This window comes from Phasianus colchicus, chromosome 1, assembly GCF_987193195.1.
Source record: "Phasianus colchicus chromosome 1, bPhaCol1.hap1.1, whole genome shotgun sequence".
In the NCBI taxonomy this organism is placed as follows: Eukaryota; Metazoa; Chordata; class Aves; order Galliformes; family Phasianidae; genus Phasianus; species Phasianus colchicus.
Window position 1 is genome coordinate 183,899,301 of NC_143436.1, and position 19,908 is coordinate 183,919,208.

At 37.6% G+C, this 19,908-nt stretch overlaps 1 protein-coding gene across 8 annotated transcripts in view; it reads right to left on the reverse strand.

The window, feature by feature from the left end:
• The window catches only part of YAP1 (Yes1 associated transcriptional regulator), an 84,935-nt gene that overhangs the window by 28,530 nt on the left and 36,497 nt on the right, over positions 1–19,908 (reverse strand). For 4 of the 8 annotated variants that reach the window (XM_090133945.1, XM_090133946.1, XM_031595880.2 and 1 more), the window contains exons 3-4: positions 12,104–12,219; positions 3,852–3,965 (exon numbers count right to left, since the gene is read on the reverse strand). In XM_090133945.1, coding sequence (XP_089990071.1) covers positions 3,852–3,965; positions 12,104–12,219 — 230 coding nt within the window. The remainder of the gene's footprint in view (positions 1–3,851; positions 3,966–12,103; positions 12,220–19,908) is intronic. The other 4 variants (XM_090133948.1, XM_090133949.1, XM_090133950.1 and 1 more) reach the window with 1 other exon arrangement.

Sequence of the window (19,908 nt, forward strand, 5' to 3'; positions counted from 1 at the left end):
AGATGTTCATCTACTTCACCGGTTCCAGCAACTTAGAATGCCTAACTTCATACTGAGACATTCTTTAACTACCAAGAAAACATATCAGCATCATCTGGAAGGCCTAAGAAAAACATCAGGATCTATGAAGAATGACCAATGGACAATAGCGGAAGCTGCTAAAAGGCAAAGCTGCACAATATACAAGATTGATCTGGCCAGTTCTCTTAAAGAAACAACCTTAAAAGTAGTAACATGAAGCCCCTTTCTAAGAGGCCTCCAAAGACACTGAGAAAGGTTGGTCAGCATGTTTGTACCAGATGCTCTACTAGTACAAAGAATGCTGCCAACACAAGCCTGAGGAAGCCCTTGCCCATCCCCCCTTCTTTTGATCCCATTAATCTTTTTATGATTGTCTGTGCTTGGCAGGAGAAGACCCTCCTTTAAAATTTAGTAAGGGACTATATATGAGAGCTTGTCATTTCTCATACCTCAAAATGATTCTGATGCCAAATACATACACCTGGAAGACCAACATCTGAGTCACAAGACTTTAGAGTAGTTTAAGCTGTGCTGCTGAAGACTTCAAACCCACTTTGATCCAAGACTTGGGTCTGACACATTTGAAGTCCTTACCTCCTATTTGGAGAAGTCAGATTTTAGGCCAGCCTACTCCACAGCAGGATATTCTGACCAAAACTCTTATCTGATCCATTAGTCTTAAAAGACTGCTTCAGGAATCATATCAGCAATATCCTTTTATTTCTGTTTTATACACATGAATGCAATATCCAAATTCGCTTCAGCTCAGTTAAATCCATAGCTGTGTCTGCCTAAAACAATTTCTTCAAACTCGATCCTCCTTCCTCCCTCTTTTTTTTAGCCACATTAATGGAAAATTGCCAACACCGCTTTTAAAAGGAGTATATGCACACCTACTACAGAAAATAAGGATGAATACAAAGTTGCCATCTGATGATGAATGTACAGAGAAATAAGAATGGTCTCCCTGGACTTAGGAACTCAGAATCAGAAAAGGCAAAGACTCTTCAAACCCTGTTTCTCAACACTGAAACAGAAGAGTGTTTGCCCATACCATTCAACAGCTTTGTTTTCAGTAGCTCTTCAGATGAGTGAAAGTGGCACTATCAAATGAAAAATCTTCTTTTTCCCCTCATTTTCTATTAATATTAGTATGATAATGATCAAAACCTTTAAAAATACAAAGCCGAAGTCACCTATGTTTCCTTCAGGAAGCATTAGTAGTAAAAAAAAAAAAAATCCAAGCCCATAGATTAAAACATATTGATAGAAAAAAAATGATAATGTAGGGATGAGGATTTTCAACATATATTAAGCACTGAAAAGTAAACTCCTGAGTCATTCATGTTCTATTTGGGGTCACAGCACATATTAGTTGAGATCTCTAGGAGGGAAATAAATGCAAGGCTCGGTAAATTAGCTCCGTCAAACTGATTTTTCTTCTTTACTGGAGTAGCTTAAGAAGGTCACAAGTGCGAAAACATCAGGAATAAAATTTTCCATTTTGTTGGCTCAAATGACAAAAACATAAACCACAATACAATGTGTACAACTTAAGATTTCAAGGAAAACTCCTTCAAGCTCAACAGCAGTTAGCAGCTTGTCTCTATTTGCCGTCACTCCAGATCAGAAGAGCTCACATGCTTTTTTTTTTTCCCTTTTTTCTTTTTCTTTTTTTTTTCTTTTTTTTTTTTTTTCCCTTTCCTGCCCCTTTCAGTTACACTTGAGCTCTTTGACTGAAAAGGTCTGGAACAGATTAAAAGTCCGACCACAAAATAAAGAGCCTTGGCATGTACTCAAGCCTGTCTGGGATACACATACACAGTGGGCCCAAAAAGGGAAGCTATGCAGCAAGAAACCCTTATGCAGTCTTTTGGATATTTCTAACTTCTTACAGTTTAACTGCACAGCACATTTGATGGAGTTTCAGTATGTACAAAACAGGTTCCTTTCACCCTTATGGTTAGGCTGTACCATCTGCAGGACTGGAATACAGTTCTGAGAAGCAAGATCCATCTCATTCATGACTTTTGTCAATTAAAGTCTTTTCCCCTCACTCCTTTTTAATTCCAGCTGGTATATCTGGCTTATCATTTGAACCTGCAACGTAATGCAAAGAAAAGCAAAATCTTATTTTGCAAGACTACTTAAGTAAATATAATTGACCTGACCATTTTGAATGCAAAAGGCAACACCGATTTTCAAAATGACTGCTTCCTTTTCAGCCTTATTCACATATTATGTAATTGTGAAGTTGCAAGTTACCCACATGCTCCTCCTGCAACACACAAACAGGTCTGCAGCTCTTACTGCTGTTAAAGCCAAGATGGACATTTGCCAAAGTTGACAACCTTCAATATAAGCCCCACCTTTGGCTCAAGTTGCACAGTGGTTCAACCTGTCTACAAACTGGAGAGCAGATTATAAACAAAGTGTGACAATCCAGTGTTTACTCTAAGAGCAAAGGGATGTCTAATGGAAGCGCTCAAGCCTACAAAACAAAGAAGCTGAAACTGCTAACAACCATTTCAGAAAAACAAAGACAAAAACAAAACAAAACAACCTAAAAACCAGAAAAGTGACTGTTGAGTTTTGCAGCTCTGTGTTTATATGGCATTCATGGAGTTAATGCCTCTCCCAAAAGGGGCCCACAGTTGTTGTTAGGTCAACCCCTGTAAAGCTTCAAAGGCTTTGTATCCCCTCAGCCTGACCTACTCAGTGATCTGCACACTGTTTTCATTTAGTTGCACTGAGTCCAAAACTAAAGCTTGAAAACCACAATGATCTCCTCTTTTTTTTTTTTTTCTGTCTTTTCTTTTTTTAACCCCTACTATTTCTTCCATGTCTCTGTAAAAATAACTAAAATCCAAAAGAAATGAAAATAGTAAGCTATTGGGGAAACAAATTAAGGGAAAATTAATGCATTCAATAAAGCTTACATACAGAGGTCATGACTTTAAACAAAAACTGAAGTTGTAATACCACCTTAAATACATCAGAACAACTATTTGGACTAAGAAACCAGTTTAGAGTTTATATGCTGCTGGTATTTCTATTCAGCAGTGCCAATATTTTATTGAAGTGCTTGCAGCTCTGCTTTTCATATAGATCAAAAAATTGCAAAAAGTTGGTACCGGTTCTGCTTTGTTAAATAGTCACATCTAAACCTTGTGATCCTTAATTTCAGTTACTGTTTCTATTTTCAGTAATAGAAGTCTAATTGAAATATTTGTTACCTTACAAAAAGGGGATTAAAGTAGAAACCACTCAACACTTCCTATTGCAGTGTTTAAAACAAAGTATCATCATGATCATCACCGTGACAAGCTGGAATTATAAGCTGGTATATGTATCAAGTGTATTTAAATAGAATGAATTATTATTTAACAAGGTCCTTGTTAGGGTAGCACAAAGGAAAGTATTTATTTGGGAATTAAAAATCACTTCTGCTGCAAATATTTGCAAGTCTTTGGGAAGAATGAGCTTGGCTGAAACTGTTCACCCACTAATAGGAACGCGTTTAGATAAATCATCTCTGAAGGCCACCAGTTTAAGAACTGTATGGATCATATGGCAAAATCCCAACTTCTAACATTAGAAACTCTGGTGACATTATTCCTACAGGATATATACTAATTCCTCTTTATGTTTCCTTTTAAAAAAAGGATTTAAATAAGGTCTATGTTTCAAATTAGAATATGTACTTTATTATATTATACTATATTATAGTATATATGCTGTACTATAAAGAGTTTTCAAACTATGACTGCAAAATTAAAGCTAAGTGAACTGAAGCGAATCAAAAATTCTGAAGTGAGATGAACTTTTACCAAAGCGTGGGTCAAGCCTTGGGTCTAGCCAAGATGTTGTCTTGTTCTTATGGTTTATGTAGTAAATTTCTCCATCCTGGGTCATAGCTTGTTCCCATCCATCGGGGAGTGGGCCTGCAATATAGAAGGAAGGAGTTCATGGTGGACTCTTGTTTGCTCCAGCTGAAACTGATCTACAAAACATTCCAACATTTTACATATATTACAGTAAATGAAACAAAAGTTTCAGGTTTATGTCTAGCATTTCTAGGATAAGGACAAAGAAGTGGCGGGTGGAAAATCAAAGAACAAAAAGCACTTCTATCATCATTTTTATTTAGGATTTGGAGTTTTATCTTATAATTTATGTCTTTTCGTATGCTTCTGACACTTCCTTTTGCTATAACATTACAGTACAAAACCAGCAATAAGTCAAGCCTGCCAGAATGAAACCAGCACCAGAAAAAAAGAATAAGCACAGAGATATCCCACCTTATGTGGGAAAGTTTATCTAGTGATCAAGAGCCAGCAGCAGCAGCAAGACAATGACAAGTCTCTGAAGTACTATTTCTCTGACTTTTCACAAACAGTTAAAAATAAATAAAAGTGACGGGCCTTAATTGCACTTCATACTATAAGTTGCGATGAAAGTGTAAAAGGCTTAAGCAAACAAAAACACAAGCCTGAAGAACAGGAGGCAAAAAAGCAACAAAAAAGTAAAGGTAAGCACATCAGAAGCAGACAAGACAAAGTGCCAGGACCAGCAGTGCTATCCCTCTGTGAGCAGGAAGGCACCCTCAGGGACACCTACATTTAGAAAACGGGAGAATTACATTTAGAAACTACATTTAGACAAAGGGAAATACATAGTGGTTTACTGGAGTCCAACCCTAATGTCTAAATACAGAGTTCTAAAATGTTTCCATTATGTTACAAATGCAGTTTTGTAGAAAACTATCATAATCGCTGTGCTGTTCAGAAACCACTCATTCCTGTCTATATGACGACGCACCTCCACTGTACTGCACTTAGAATGAAAACTATTCTCTCAGCTACGTTCACCCCATTTTGTCTGGCAGGTGCTTTAAAAATACGTGTTTTAGAATCAGATAGATATGTACTTTAAAAGTACCTAAATTAGATGCAGGAAAATCTTGCCTGAACTTCTTTACATTTAAATACGATCTTCAGATGACACAGCAAAAAGATTCACTACAAATGTTAAGAATGTAACAGAAATTAGAACAAGATCTGTTCCAGGAAACCATCATATTTCAGCCTGTCTTCTCACTTTTCCTCAGCACGATGCAACAACACACTACCAAAAGCCATCTGTCTGCCTGATTTAGACCAACAGACCATTCTGCACAACATAATGTTTGTGTTTATTTATGCCTTAGAATTTCACACATGAGATTCAAAGTACATACACCCAAAAATTAAAATAAACGCCTGTACTATCTACTATATCCATGTTCAAATTACATTAGCTCTTTGCCTGCCACATTGCTCTATGCTCAAATTACTGCTGAAGATTTTCATTGCTTAAAGCCTTGGGGGGCAGGGACTAGATTTGTTTGGTTAATCTCAAAAGATGTTCCTGAAGGAATGTTTTAAAACAAAATAAATTAAAAGAGCAAAATCATCATTGCATTCCAGTAATACCCCAAGGCATAACAAGGACAAGAATTTCATACTGTAGTCTTTGGCCCAAGAAATCCCCTGCATAATACATTTCTATCTCTAACTCTTCCATTTTGGCCCAGAATGCTATATGCCTTTCTCTAGCACTCCACAATCAGAGCTACAGGCTGTCATATGAGGAAAAACAGGGCCCTAGCCATTGAATATTCCCTTCCTGCCCCTAATGCTCACAAAGCTTTAAACGCTGCATACAAGTAACAGCGGTACCTCAGCTTTTAGGCCAGTGAGCAGAACAGCAAGAGTGACAACCCTGAAAAACATTCATAAATCCTAACACATCCACAGTATAACAGGATCCTGGGCTAGGTTACCATACTCACAAAGCAGCCAACTGCACCATCAGATGCTATTTTATAAAATACACAGGCACATAGTGACAGGCCACACGTGATCCAAGTGCAGAAGCTGATGGAGGACCAACATTTTTTGCTGACCTCTAAGCCAAACACCCTCACCATGTGGGCAGACCTTCTCACTACCATTCTCCCTAGAGTCCTTCAAAGCCACAAACCTCTAGGAGACGAAACTCAGCAAGGAAATCTCTTTTGAAATGCAAAGCCAAAAAAACAGCTGGCTCTAGGAAAAACACAACTACCCTTGGGGTGTGGGTCCTGCTGAACAATGCGTAAAGTGTATTCTGGTCCCACATGTTTCTTTGCAGCAAATAAGAATGCCTTTGAAGCAGGATGCCAGGAGCTGATCAGTCCACCTACCTTCTGGAAGAACACTGCTTATTAGATTCAATGATCTGATGACTAGTAGCTTCCCAGAAACCAATGCAGGCAAGGTTCTCTGTCTGCTGTAGGTCTGTCTGCTCACCTAGCTGCCGCAGCAGCTACACTTCCTCCTTGCTAAGTTCCACCAACAGCTGCAGAAATAGAATGTTTTTCCTAGAAAATTTTTGGCATTAGGTACTATGCTGCTTTCGTCCCTAGCCAGTAAAATGCTCCTATTTTTCTGCTGTTGTCCCTACGTGTTGTAACGGTAAAACTGCACGTTTCTGCTGTTGTCCCTACATGTTGAGAACTGATTAGTACCACCTTCTGTAATTTGTTTAGTTTCATGAGCAGTTGTGACACCAAAGATTGTCAAGACAAATTCAGCATTACAGGCAAGTAACAGAGGAAAAACGAAAAACCATGATGAAGAGTAGCAGACATTCACACAGAACATCTAGGAGAATTCCTGCATCTCCTTGTTTTTCTCAAAAGGCTCAACAGAAACAGAATTCTCAGCATTGCTCCAGTCCATGTTAGACAACAACAGCCACGCTGGGTGTAACCAGAAGTCTTTTCAGCACAGGCACCTGGACTGAGTGGATGGACATTTATTTACTGCTGCTCAGTGAATGAAAGCTCTTTGCTGTCTATCAGACTATAATTTCAATAAAGCACTAAATGCAAGTATAGATCCAAAACGTATAGAGGCTATAACTCGCTTGGACTCTAGGTATCTCAGGTGAGTTCCTGAGGCAGAGTCATAGAATGGCTTTGGTTGGAAGGATCAAGTCCCAACCCCACTGCCACAGGCAGGGCCACCAACTTCCTAATCTGGTGCTAGACCAGGTTGCCCAGGGCCCCATCCAACCTGGTCTTGAAGAGTCTACCTATTTACTAGATGTCAAAGGGTCTCTCTTGCAAATACTTTTCCAGTCTTTTGTTAAACCTTCATAAACATTTGGCATCCTACGGGAACAGGCTGAAAGAGTTGGCTCTTCAACTTGGCGAAGAAAAGGCTCTGGGGGGACCTCAGAGTTGGGGGGAGCTTTTAATAGCAATCTTACAGTGCCTGAAGGGGGCCTACAGGAAAGCTGGGGAGGCAGCTAGAGGACAAGTGGAAATGGTCTTAAACTGGAAGAGAACAGACTTAGACAATATACTAGGAATAAATTCTTTACTGTGAGGGTGGCAAGACACTGGAACAGCTTGCCCAGAGAGGTTATGGTTGTCCCCTCCCCGGGAGCATTCAAGGCCAGGCTGGATGGGGCTGTGAGGAACCTGGTCTAGTAGGAGGTGTCCCTGCCAATAGCAGGACGGTTGGAACTAGGTGATCTTAAAGGTCCCTTCCAACCCAAACCATTCTATGATATCCTTGAGGCATGATATCCTTCCAGTTCTGTTTGATGCCTCCTTGGTTAACTGAATACAGCCACAAACTTACTTTCAGCTCTATTATGTTACTTGCAAAGGGAGAGACTAGCCTTTTAGTTCAACTCACCATTTACTGCTGTATTTTAAAAGACATGGTTATCCATAAATTAGATTCCAACTTCCAAATGTAAGCCATCCTTAGAAAACCACTGATAAGGCATTCCTCTTTAACTAAATATTTATATATTGCTGTAACTTAACATAAGTAGACATAATTTTAAAAGTATTTGTGCATGTCTCTGTTCAATTCATGTCTCCATTCTTGATTCCACTTTCTCAATATACCATCATTGCCATAAAAATGCAGTGCTCACTGCTGGCAGATAAAAGGCAACAGAAAGAATAACTAAAGCGAAAAGATAATATAAATGCAACCTATGCTGATATCCCAAGTAAATCTCACAAGTCCTTACAGTCACTGATGTGCAAGTGTAAAATAAATGTAAATAAAACTGCATTTTAATCAGAAGGTTAATGCATATTAGATAGCATCTCTAGCTATTAAAAAAAAAAGCTCACAGATGACAAAAGAACTGAAACACCAACAGCAAGAATCACCATATACGAACACTGACCTTCATGAAACTTCCTAATCTTCCTCTGTGAAATCATGGCACCACTGCAATTATCAAACTTTTTTAAATGATATCAAAATGTACAGAATTTACCAGGAGTCCAACTTTATTCTGTCAACTCAGTACAGCTTACAAAAAGTTTTATTATTATTAAAAATGGTAAGGAAGACATGAAACATTCATGTCATGCAGACACTTTGAAACTTGAATTTCACAACAGACCATAAGCAATGCTGAATATACACAAAGCAGAATTTGTAGTATGACTGGTTACGCAGAATGGAAGCCCACAAACGAAAGCAGCATGAATCCATGAGAAGAACTTGTTTTAGTTATTGCTACATTTCTCTCTACCCCCCACAGTGGGAAAAAACAACCAACAACAACACAAACCACACAAGACGACCTGAAGTTATGACTGTGAAAGTTAATCTTCCTAACCAATCTTAAACGTGGCACTGCAACCTAACTTCAAGAGTCCATGGAATAACACAGGGTCTACAAACTTTCACCAGGAAAGGCAATACAAAATTGCAGTGCAAGGGAAGCCGAGGACAAAGACAGCTAATCTGCTCCAGATCCAATGATCTGCTGTCTGCAAGCAAGCAGAATAGGCTCAAGTAAGCAGCACTGTTAAGCATGACTCAAGAAAATAAAAGTAACTGAAGAAGGGCAGTGTATAAATGCACTTTGTTTTATTCAATTTATATCAACGATAATTATTATAAGAAACAAGCATTGTTTATAATCAGATGCATAACTTCACTTTTGTTGGAACTGTACATTTTTTTAGTGTTAAATAAAAATAAATCAAGACAGAACAAATATCACTTTTCCTGCAGTATCTTTAAGGTAAAATGGTTAAAAAACAGAAAAGAATGAGAATGTTCTAAACCAATTTCTAAATATATTGCACTTTGGAAGAAACAAGCTTGTCTTCTTCCTGTTATTATTATGAAAATGCAATCATATTTATCAGAAGATTAAACAACAAATGTCATTTAAAAAAGCACTATGCTTCTCCATACACATGGCACAAAACATTTTAGTAGATTGCACAATTTACTTGAGGAAGCCAGGTTCAGTAGAGCTGAGACAAAAACATACCAAAGAACCTAAAACAAAAACATCCTCCCTTTCACATACTGATGCCTTGTGGTAGAGGAGGTATGCTTACTAACACTCATCAAACAGTCCATCCACAAAGTGATAAAAAACCCTAAAAATCTCCATCTCATGCTAATCTACATCCTCCCTATGCCAGTTTCGATTTCAAACACACTGCTGACCTGCCTTCATCCTTACCACAAATCGGCTTTCCCTCCTACATCCTGAGCTCCACTGATCCTTCTCACCCAGAAAACCCAGCAGGTTTACCTTCAGTATGCAGACAACAGTTCTCCAAGTTCTGTTCTATCCCTCCTTCTCAGTTTGTTTTCCTGTTCTTAATTCTAGCTAATATAACCTTCCAGTGACCCTCATGGCAACTCCTAAAAACCCCTGCTTTCAGATTTCACCACAGCAACTTTACTTGCAAGTTACTACAACATTCTGCAATTAAGTACACTAAAGATTGGTCTGTAGCTTCCAATGAAGGGCTACAATTAATGAGCACCATACAAGGATGCACAGAAAGAAAAACATTCTCTTGCGGACATTTTTTTTTGTAAGTCAATGACCTCCAGCTGTCCCAGGACTTACACTTTTCCCAATCTCTCTCATGAAAGGCTCTCTCAGCACTAGGGCACGTTTCACTGCCAGCAGTACTTCAGAACAGGAAAATTTTGACTTGAAGAGGTCTCAACCTTATTTCCCAGTTCTTGAGGCCAAACTGCCAAATTAGAACATTAAGGAGCCTTATGCCTATATGATGCTGTCAGATTTAAATTCCACTGAGCTGAGTGGGTAGTTACTTGATTTTTCCATTTTTCTCATTCTTTATGAGGCCATCAAGCAAACCACCATAAACTCAGAAGTACACAGTGACAAAACCAAGTATATGCAGCTTCAGTAAAAACAAATATACAGTTAAAGACTGACATGAGGATTTACCAAATAAGGTATCAGAAATGGAATCATACAATAAGTACAAGTTCAATATTATTTAATTAAAAACACTTGTCAAACACAATCAAGTTAAGCATTAGTAGGTGCACCCCCAAGAGCCAATTCCAAATAACATTACCTCAACTTAACCAAACAAGTACTCATGGAATCGCATTGCTAGAGTAACAATATACAGAAGTTTCACTTGCATCAATCAATTACTTTTAATTTATTGATTTTCTTTTTAGCATAGCCCTTCATTACTGACTACTAGATTTATTTTTCAAAGATTCTTTCCCCTTAAAACAAACCATTTTGTTTACTTTTTTTTTTGTTAAGGATTTTTTTTTTTTTTTTGTAAGTATATACAGCACTTCCTACTTCACTATCAACACTGTTTTTCTGCTAATACTATAATACAATGGAAGGTTTGAGTCATCTTAAAATACAGAATTTATGTCAGTAATTGACTAGCATATTCAAATAGACTAGTATAGAGTTTATATATAAATAAGATAAACCAAAGGCAAGACAGACCAGGGGAGCTGTTTTCCTTTCTCCTATTCTCTGTTCTTCTGATTCTACAAAAACATATCATTCTCTTTTGCTACAGGTTTCTTAGCATATATTTACAGAAAAGAACAATAATCAGATTGTATTTTCACATTAGACACTGAGAGCTTAATTGTTCTGAATCATGACTTTCTGAATCTGAACAGATCTCTTTCATTTGCGCCAGGATAATCCAACCTCCTGGCCTAGCCAGCAAAAAAGTTTGATCAGCTTCCATCTAACACCCAGTCATGAACAGCACAGTTTGATCATGCCTGTTAATCTTTTGGTATTGTCTACAGCATATGAATTGCAGCATGAAACAAAGCTGTCAAAACGGACAACAAAAAGCAGCACCAGAGAATAACTTTTGTGAAATATAAGAAAAGCAGACATACACATGACAAAATCAGACTGAAAAAAATGAAAAACATGTCAACCTCAGTGACGAGACAGTGACAAAGCATAGAGAAGCGTGCAGCAGTAAAAATAGCATGGGACCAAGTTTATCTGCTTGCTCTCTGCACCATCAGGACAACAAAACTATGTAGCAGATTTTATAGTAAGAATAAGCATACCTTCCTGCTGTCTAGTAACAGACTTCCTTAGATTAGCTGAAAGACTATTCTATGTTACAGGAAAAGACATCTGATTTCGTCAGCTGAAGAAATAATAATCAGCATATATTGTTTTGGAAATGATTGGAAAAGAAGAAAAAACAACTTTATTTCTAAAAAAGACTTTCCAGGTGTTTGCTTTATTTGTTAAGCGAAGATGTCCATAACCAATGTGGAAATTATAAATGAATGGTGACACGCTTAGCATAGTAAGTGAGCAAGGGAAGGCAAAACGAAACAAAACATACAAACCAAACATTGCAGAAGCTCTAGCTTTAGAGCAAAATGGTAATAATTTAATGAAAATTCTTTTAATCAGTTTAACGGCATTTTCAGTCAGAAGAAATAGAGGCAGGAATTCTGTTTCTTCAAATGTTTGACTCATCCACTTGAAAAAAATAAAACAGACCCAAAACTTACAGCATACTCTTTGTCAACAAATATTATACGTTCTCTCACCTCAAGTATCAGTTCCTTGCTTGATGCATCATTCTTCACAAATTTAAAGTTTAAAAATAAACAGACAACTGTGAGATTTCAACTCCTCTCCCCCCCACATCTTCCTGATTAAAATAGCTAGCAGTATCTTCATTTATATGACCTTCTCCACAAAAACAGTTTTTGCTTACCTGATGCTGAGTTCATTAAGTTCTGTTGCACGGGAGGACTGGTGGGAGCTGTAACGTTCATCTGGGAAAGCATGGCCTTCCTGGGATCTTGCCATGTTGTTGTTTGATCAATATGACTACGGAAACAAAGCAAGAGTTAGGACAGTCATGCGTTCACAATAATGACCTGCTAGCACAGAAAGTTTAACAACAAAAGGTTAAGCATGCCAACAAGAGCCACATTCAAAACCAAACAAGAACTTTTTGGATTCTGTCCAAGCATTACTATAGCTCATATTCTCAAGTCCTTTACTCTGATCACCATCATTTTCCCACCAAAGAACTGCAGTGATTAGAGATAGAGCAGTGGCAAGATACAGCTCAGCATGAGTACTGGAATCTAGACTGTTGTACCATAACATATCCATGAATTAAACATTCTCTTCCTTTTCTTGCTGATTAGTTACTTGTCAGTTTTAAATGCAACTTGAGTGTCTTTCAAACCCAGCCAGTTATGCCCGGAATCTCAAGCACAGTCAAGTAGTTTGGCATGATGAATTCACACTCAGTGCCTAGGGAGCTGTAATGAACAGGCTGGTGAGTAATCATTAGTCTTCCCCAACTTTCTGTGCGTAGTCTACATTCTCAGATTATTTGATGACATACTCCCCCCATCCCTGAGAACTGAACATCTGTGGTAACTTAAGTAACCAGTTGCACTAGAGTAGTAATAAAAAAAAAAAAGCAACTGATGTTCAGCTGCTTTTCTATTTTATACTAAAAGATGAAGACAGTTGGACTGTCAAGTGAGCCCTCTCTAAAAGATAACTGCAAAACTTCGGGAGCTTTGATTTATCTGTTTTGAAAAGAAAAAACAGAACCCTGGAAAATACCTTCACAATCATTCACAAAACTATTTAAGTCAATGAAAACACAAATGTAATGAATGATTACTTCATCTTCTGAGTATGTGATTAGCGTGCTTTGCCAATCTAATGAATAACAAATGCACGCTATTCACGAACAAGCATCATAGTATCTTGATGCCATTAATTAAGATTGCTCTGAAAAGCTCACATGGACGAAAATAAAACCACTAACATGCAGTAAGCTTTGACGGTATCAATTCAAACTCATACTAAAATAGTTTGATTAACAATTAGAATCCAACACATCACTAAGTTGGTACCACTCTTTCAACATAATAAACACTCTTAAAGTTACTTCTTTCTGGATTAGTAGAATGCCCAGTTTCAATTTCTCCAATGAAAGTACTACATTTAAAGTTGCACTGCAGATTGCACTGTGATCCAGGTTCAAAGCTTGGTACTCTATTCACATGCTTGATTTGTACCAATGTTTTGTATTGTTTTGTACTTATCTTCATGCATCAGTATTTGTACAGAACCATCAATTAGACTGAACATTTTCCATCTTTACGTTGGGATTTAAACAGTAACTGTGCAGAAACTCTTCCCAGTTCACAGCTGATATAACTTTCAGCTATATTCAAGTTTAGGAGATGGTGCTGTATTTAGACATGCTAAAGGGGCAGATCACATTTGGTCACCTTGACACCTACATCGATGTAAACACCAACATCTCGCCTTGTCACCCTGCTCTCCACTAACTAGAATGGAACATATGAGTACTGTTAGAATGTAATTCATTTGAGAAATTTAAGGAGGTGATTCACACCTATGTTCTGCACTGCAAAGGAAGCCTAAGGTAACTGGGTTAAATACACTGACATTAGAGGTGGTGAATCCCAAGCTTTGTTTGTGTGTCTGCATGACCACAGCATCCCAGAGCTTAAGTCATATGTTAAGGCCTCATCACAGGTAAAACTGGACATACAAAACAGAACATTATATTCTCCCGGCTCTAAGCAATTAACTACTATGACAAGAAACTACTAAGGAACCCTTTAATTCCAACTAATAAAAACGTGCTCCATCAATTTAGCAAGAGTTTTAACATGTTCTTTGGTACTCAAAAATATTGCTTTTTTGTTTGTTTGTTTCTAAAACACCAAATACTAAGTTGTGTATGTCAGTATTAGGCATTTTCACTTGATTGAAATGAAGAAAGTACAACTTCAAATGATCATAAAATGGCTCACAGTCACCCAAACAATTACCTTGCAATTACCAAGCAATTATTTATCACACTGGAACAGGAAGTCTCTTGAGTAGAAACCAGACGGTATCGCAAAGTGACTTGGACTAAGAAGTTTTATCTTAAGCTTTTTCTTCTTTCCTTGCATTCTACCCTCTTTAAACATACACAAAATTTCAGTCCAAAAGTTGTAGACATATTCCAAGAGGGACACAAAATAGGAAGAAATGCTTTTTCTACAAGAATGCAATAGTAAACAAAGCCTTACTCTGTGTGTGGCAAGTACTGCCTTGCATACAGGAAGCCACCCTGCTACAATAGGTTCAATTAAAAGGTGTCACTGCCATGCTAGTTTCAATGGCACATGTTCAATACAGGTACTATTAGGCATACTGTGCCTTTGCTTCCATACGTTTCCCAACATTCAGCTTAACGAAGAAGCAGGACACATGCAGCAAGGCTTCCTTATTCTCTTTTTAACCTACTTATTTACAAAACAAGGAAAAGCATAGTAAAGACTGCCATATATATACACCAGATCTTAAGATGAAAAAGCAGTTTTCATTATTCTGATTGTCAGTTCTACAAGGAAATGAAAACAGGGAAAGATAATACAGACATAAGAACACTACACATGTAATGTTTCACAGACGATGGTTTAAGTTACAGTACCAGCATGTGCCACTTCTCATCTCTATTTCAAATTTGTTCTATTTGCTCAGTTCCATTCTGGAAACAATGGAAACTGGGAAACCACCAATGCGCCCATGATTACACATTTTTTTATTTCCATTTAACTCCTATAAAAATATTTGTAACACTATATGCTTATAAAACAGATATCTACAGTACATATTCTATAGATTCTGTTTTTATACACTCAATGAGTGTAGAGAATAAAAAAAAAGAAGGAAAAAATTGTCTCACTGCATTACAGAACCATCTGCACAGTTGCCTACAGGAACACATGGAAGTAACAGTCACCAACTTTTTCAAACATAACTGAGTAAGGAACAGACAAAGAACAAAGCAATTTAAAAGTACTGCCAATTAGAGCACAGGGGCAGCATTATCAGCTCCTGCTTAATTACACAAGGCAAAGTAATGCTCAGATGGAGTTGTTAATGTGGTCGGCCAGTTCAGCCAACAGCAGCTTCCAGCTTTGGCCTAGCTGAATATCCCTCGAAAAGTCAGCCAATAGAACTCCAACCAGTCTTCTTAGAAAAGAGCCACAAAAGAAAGACCTCAAAATAATCAAGTCGATTATATTAAAATCACAGCAATCCCTAGGTTGGCTCATTAAGGCAACATTGTCCTATCCCTGCTTCCTGACCTACATACACATTTCCCTAACATCTTCATTCAAAACCTGTCTCTTCAACTGCCTCCAAACCACAGTCCTCCCACATACCCTACCTCTCTATACAATATATCCTGAGTTTCTGAATGCTATATGGCAAAAAACTCCCTTAACACATCACAGCATATCAGTTCTTCACAAGTTCCGAACCATGCTGATCAACTGAAGGAATGCAAAGCAAACTAATACTCATTAACATGGGTAAAATATTGAAGTCAATCTTAGCACTATGGTAAGGAATACAGATCTATATTTTGGTGCAGCACCAAGGTAACTTACTATAAGCATCATGTACTTCTCATAACCAAGCATGGAAGCAGAACATTCTCTGCAGGTAAAGATGTTTCCTTCTGTTTTGAACAGCAGCACAAAAAAGGTCAAAAGAACTCTGACACCAACACTGTGTTCTCTCTACCTGCACCAAAAAGATTTTTTCCATGGTAGCTTCACTGCATGCCTGCTGCCCCCATCCATACATTTAGTATCACCACCTGAGCCACATTTTGCTGAAGTATCATTGTCAACTTCAAAAATATCTTCATATATTAGTGACATACCAAATCCAGTGAAACCCATGACCCAGCCAATACACAGCACTATCAAAATGAAAACTTTTCATGAAGTAAAATCACAGCTCTGAATTCTGTGCAAAAAATAGACCAAGTAAACCATCTCAGAACTAAAACCAATCTCTAGTATAATCAAGGAACGTAAGGCATTTTACTTCACAGGATAAAGTCTCAAATCCAGCATCTTGACACTTATCTCTAATTGTTCATTGATGTCTTGGTGAAGCAAATCCTTGTCAAGTCCTGTTGCAAGAACTGATTAAATCAACTTATACCATAAATCTACAGTTAACAGCCCTTAGAAAAGCAAAGCCGAAACACCCAGAACATGCTAAGTATTTGTTAGCAAATTTATGTCAGGTCTGGTGTCAAGAAGAGCAACTGTTCTATGAAACACTCCTCCCCCAAAGAAGCACATCCAAAGTGCCATGGCTTACAAGGAGGACAAAGCTGCTACCATCACCTTCTATCAATTTCCAAAGTCATACAAATTACTTACCTCTTGACATGAACAGCTTTTAATAAAATGTTATCATTTTATGAATACAAAGAACATTTCTGCACTCACTAAGAACTGGAATTTCTAAGTGAAAGAAATTCTTCTTGGTATTAGACACTATTACATGCCAAAAGGTTTGTCAGATTCAATTTCTAACCTAATTTTGAAGTTCTGGGGGTTTTTATTTGCTTTTAAATTGTAAGGGAAAAGAAGCAGGAGATCCTAAAACAATTGAAATATATATATGCCAACCCTCACTTATTTATTAAAGAAAATAATCTTTAGGTATTAACAGACTGATAAAATAAAACCGTTCCTAAAAATGGAGAACTGATCTGCCTTGCTCTGGGCGTGATGCACCTTCCTATTTGTTCTCCAGTTGCTTCACTGATGAGACATAATGAAAGCCACATCAGAAATGAATTAACACAAAAAGGATGCTCAAAAGTTTACTTTAATCCTTCAGTTAAAGGCTTAATTCATCAGGAACTACGTATCCATTCCAATCCAGGAATTACATGCAAACATACAGTTGTCAACTATAAATACTAATTTTGATATTCTGTATTATTGCAATTAGAGTCCCTGTTGCTCAGCATACACTTCTCAAGGTATGTTGAGGACTCCATTCATTTAATACAATTCTCAGTCATGACAAAGCCATGATGCTTGCTTACTCTTTTTTTGCCCTTATATGCATATCTGCTATCATTCACAGGGATACTTCAGGGAGACCTGTCCTGTCACAAGAAAGGTTGCTCACAGGAACGATACTCAGGCAAGTTGTTGTTCAATATAAAAGCATCATCATAAAGATGCTTCTATGGCTATATGTTTTAAAATGTAGACAGCCTTACATTCTATGCCTGCACGAGAAAATTATTTCCAGTCTCTAGTAAAGTCACGGTGACTAACTTGGACTTCAGTGCTCAGAGTTTCGGGATGATTTTAAGAGTTCACTGGAAATCCTGTTTTTATTAAAAACAAAATAAAAACACAAGCGTGCAGTGCTGACCAGACTGCAACAGCCCTACCAAAATTCTGAGCTTGGTACCGTGTACTTTTTATATTATATTGGGAGTGAATTGGGAAGTCTGAGTGACTGAATGTTTGTGCACAAACAAATCTAAACCTAACCTTTTCTAAAGTTGGTATGAAATTTCAGTTTCTCATTAATTCCCAAATGTGAACTGCTCCATCAACAAGCACGTCATCTATGATTTTAATTTACTTTATTCTTTCATATTTTTTCTTTTGTCTCCTTAACCAACTGGTTTCCTCAATCTATATAATGCAGAATGATAGGGAATATTTTCCCTTTTCCTTCCTCACTTCAAAAATTCAAACTTCAAAAATTAGACGAACCAGAGTAAAGTACTCCTTGTAAAAGGCATTACTGAATAATTTTAAAGCTCTTGCCAGTACATTCCACTGCGTCAGAACTTGATGCATATATTGAAAGTCAGCTCTTCTCCTGCCACTGGGAGAAACTGAATGAATACATGGTTGTGATAGGCTGACAGTTGGATAGATGATCTTAGAGGTCTTTTCTCTTTTCCAACCTTAATGATTCCATGATTAAATTAGTATTTCTGCCCTTGAAATAAGCATAAATTGTCAGAAACTCCCCCTTCAAATTCAACTCTTTGCCAAATATTATACAAACTTGTCCTGCATCTAGGAATTACAGCAAGATACCCACTTGCATACTATGCTAGTAGGCAGAGAAGAAACAAGAGTGTGTACTTCTGCAGGGGCCCAATCTCTACTGCAGAATCAAAACCATGGTAGAGTGACTGTAGAGTTGTGGAAGTGAGAGTATTTACTAATTCAAGAGAAGAGCAGAAAGTAAATTCTTAAAAGAGTAGCTGGACATTACAGATGTGCTAGGGGGCTGCATAAGCAAATTTTCCTAAGTTAGGTTTAAAAATGGGATAACAGAATAAGTTTAAACAGCCTCAGTATGAAAAGCTTTTACCAGCATCCTCGAAAACTGTAGCATAGGATGTAGAGCTTTCTGGGTTATGACTAATACAATACTCCTAGGATAGTATTAAGCAGAAATAAAGGGATTCAGCTTTGCCTGAGGGTAGAAGTTGTGACATTCTTTGTGCACTCTCTTTTCTACCCCAAACACTATTTCAAGAAATTGAAAGATTAAAACATGAAATAGCCTTCAGCTGTACTGGTCAATTTATCAGGGATTGCTTACTTAAAAGTGAAGAATGGTTCTTTGCAAATGGTTTAACAAAGTCACAGATTTAAACCTTACCTAGCACTAAAACTCTGAGATGACAAATTTCAGTTCCAAGCAGCAACAGTAAAGAAAAAAGCCTGAAGGATAAATGAGACAGCTTTGTTGCTAGCAATTACCTCCATCTTCAGTTCAGTACTCCACAAACACTGTCCTAAATTTGAACCAGTTAGACAAGAAGATACACTTAAAGTGGTCTAAGGTTTTTTAGGAACTTTCCAGTTGTCTTCTTAAATAAATGATTAAACAAACAAATGGAAAAACTGTTGTTCACAACAATGAACATCTGATCTGCAGACATGATATTTCACCTATTGCTTTGGAAAGCACCGTGTTTCTAGTTATTCTCTCCCGTTGATTTCCAAGGTTTCCCAAGATGCCAGGACTAGCACAGATTAATACAGAGCCCACAGTAAAATTCATAGCACCTTAATAATGACCTCCTCCCAAAACCGGCAGAATGAAACTAAGATTCATTACACAGTCTGCCTCAATAACAGTACTACCTCCAACCATGGCCTAAGTGCTTCAAAGAAACACAGACAAAATTTCTGAATATTGTTGTAATACATAATTTGGGAGCACTTTGAATTTACCTTGTCAGATATGTTAACTAAACAAAGCTTGCGTTGCACTACTCCATTCAGGCTCCTGGAGATGTCCTCACCAGCCATACCATGGGCATATGATGACAGAGCACACTTGGTTCCATGATGATACAGACAGCTCTATCCTCCTTTCAGCTTGCAAAAGCACATACAAAAAAGCAGCAGGCAATTGTTACACGTGCAATTGTGTTGTGCCACAGCCGTGATTTCAAATGACTTTGAAAAGAACAAAAGCAAAATTTATTATAAGAATAGTGGGCACAAAAATCCTGTTGACAGCTACATAGCCACTGATAGGACTTGATGATCTTTTCCAACCCTGATTCTATGATAACCAGGTAGAAAGAGGCTGTCAAAGCTCTATCCACTCAAAATATCAAATAGACCTCTGTCAGATAGTTATTACCCTACTAATGCC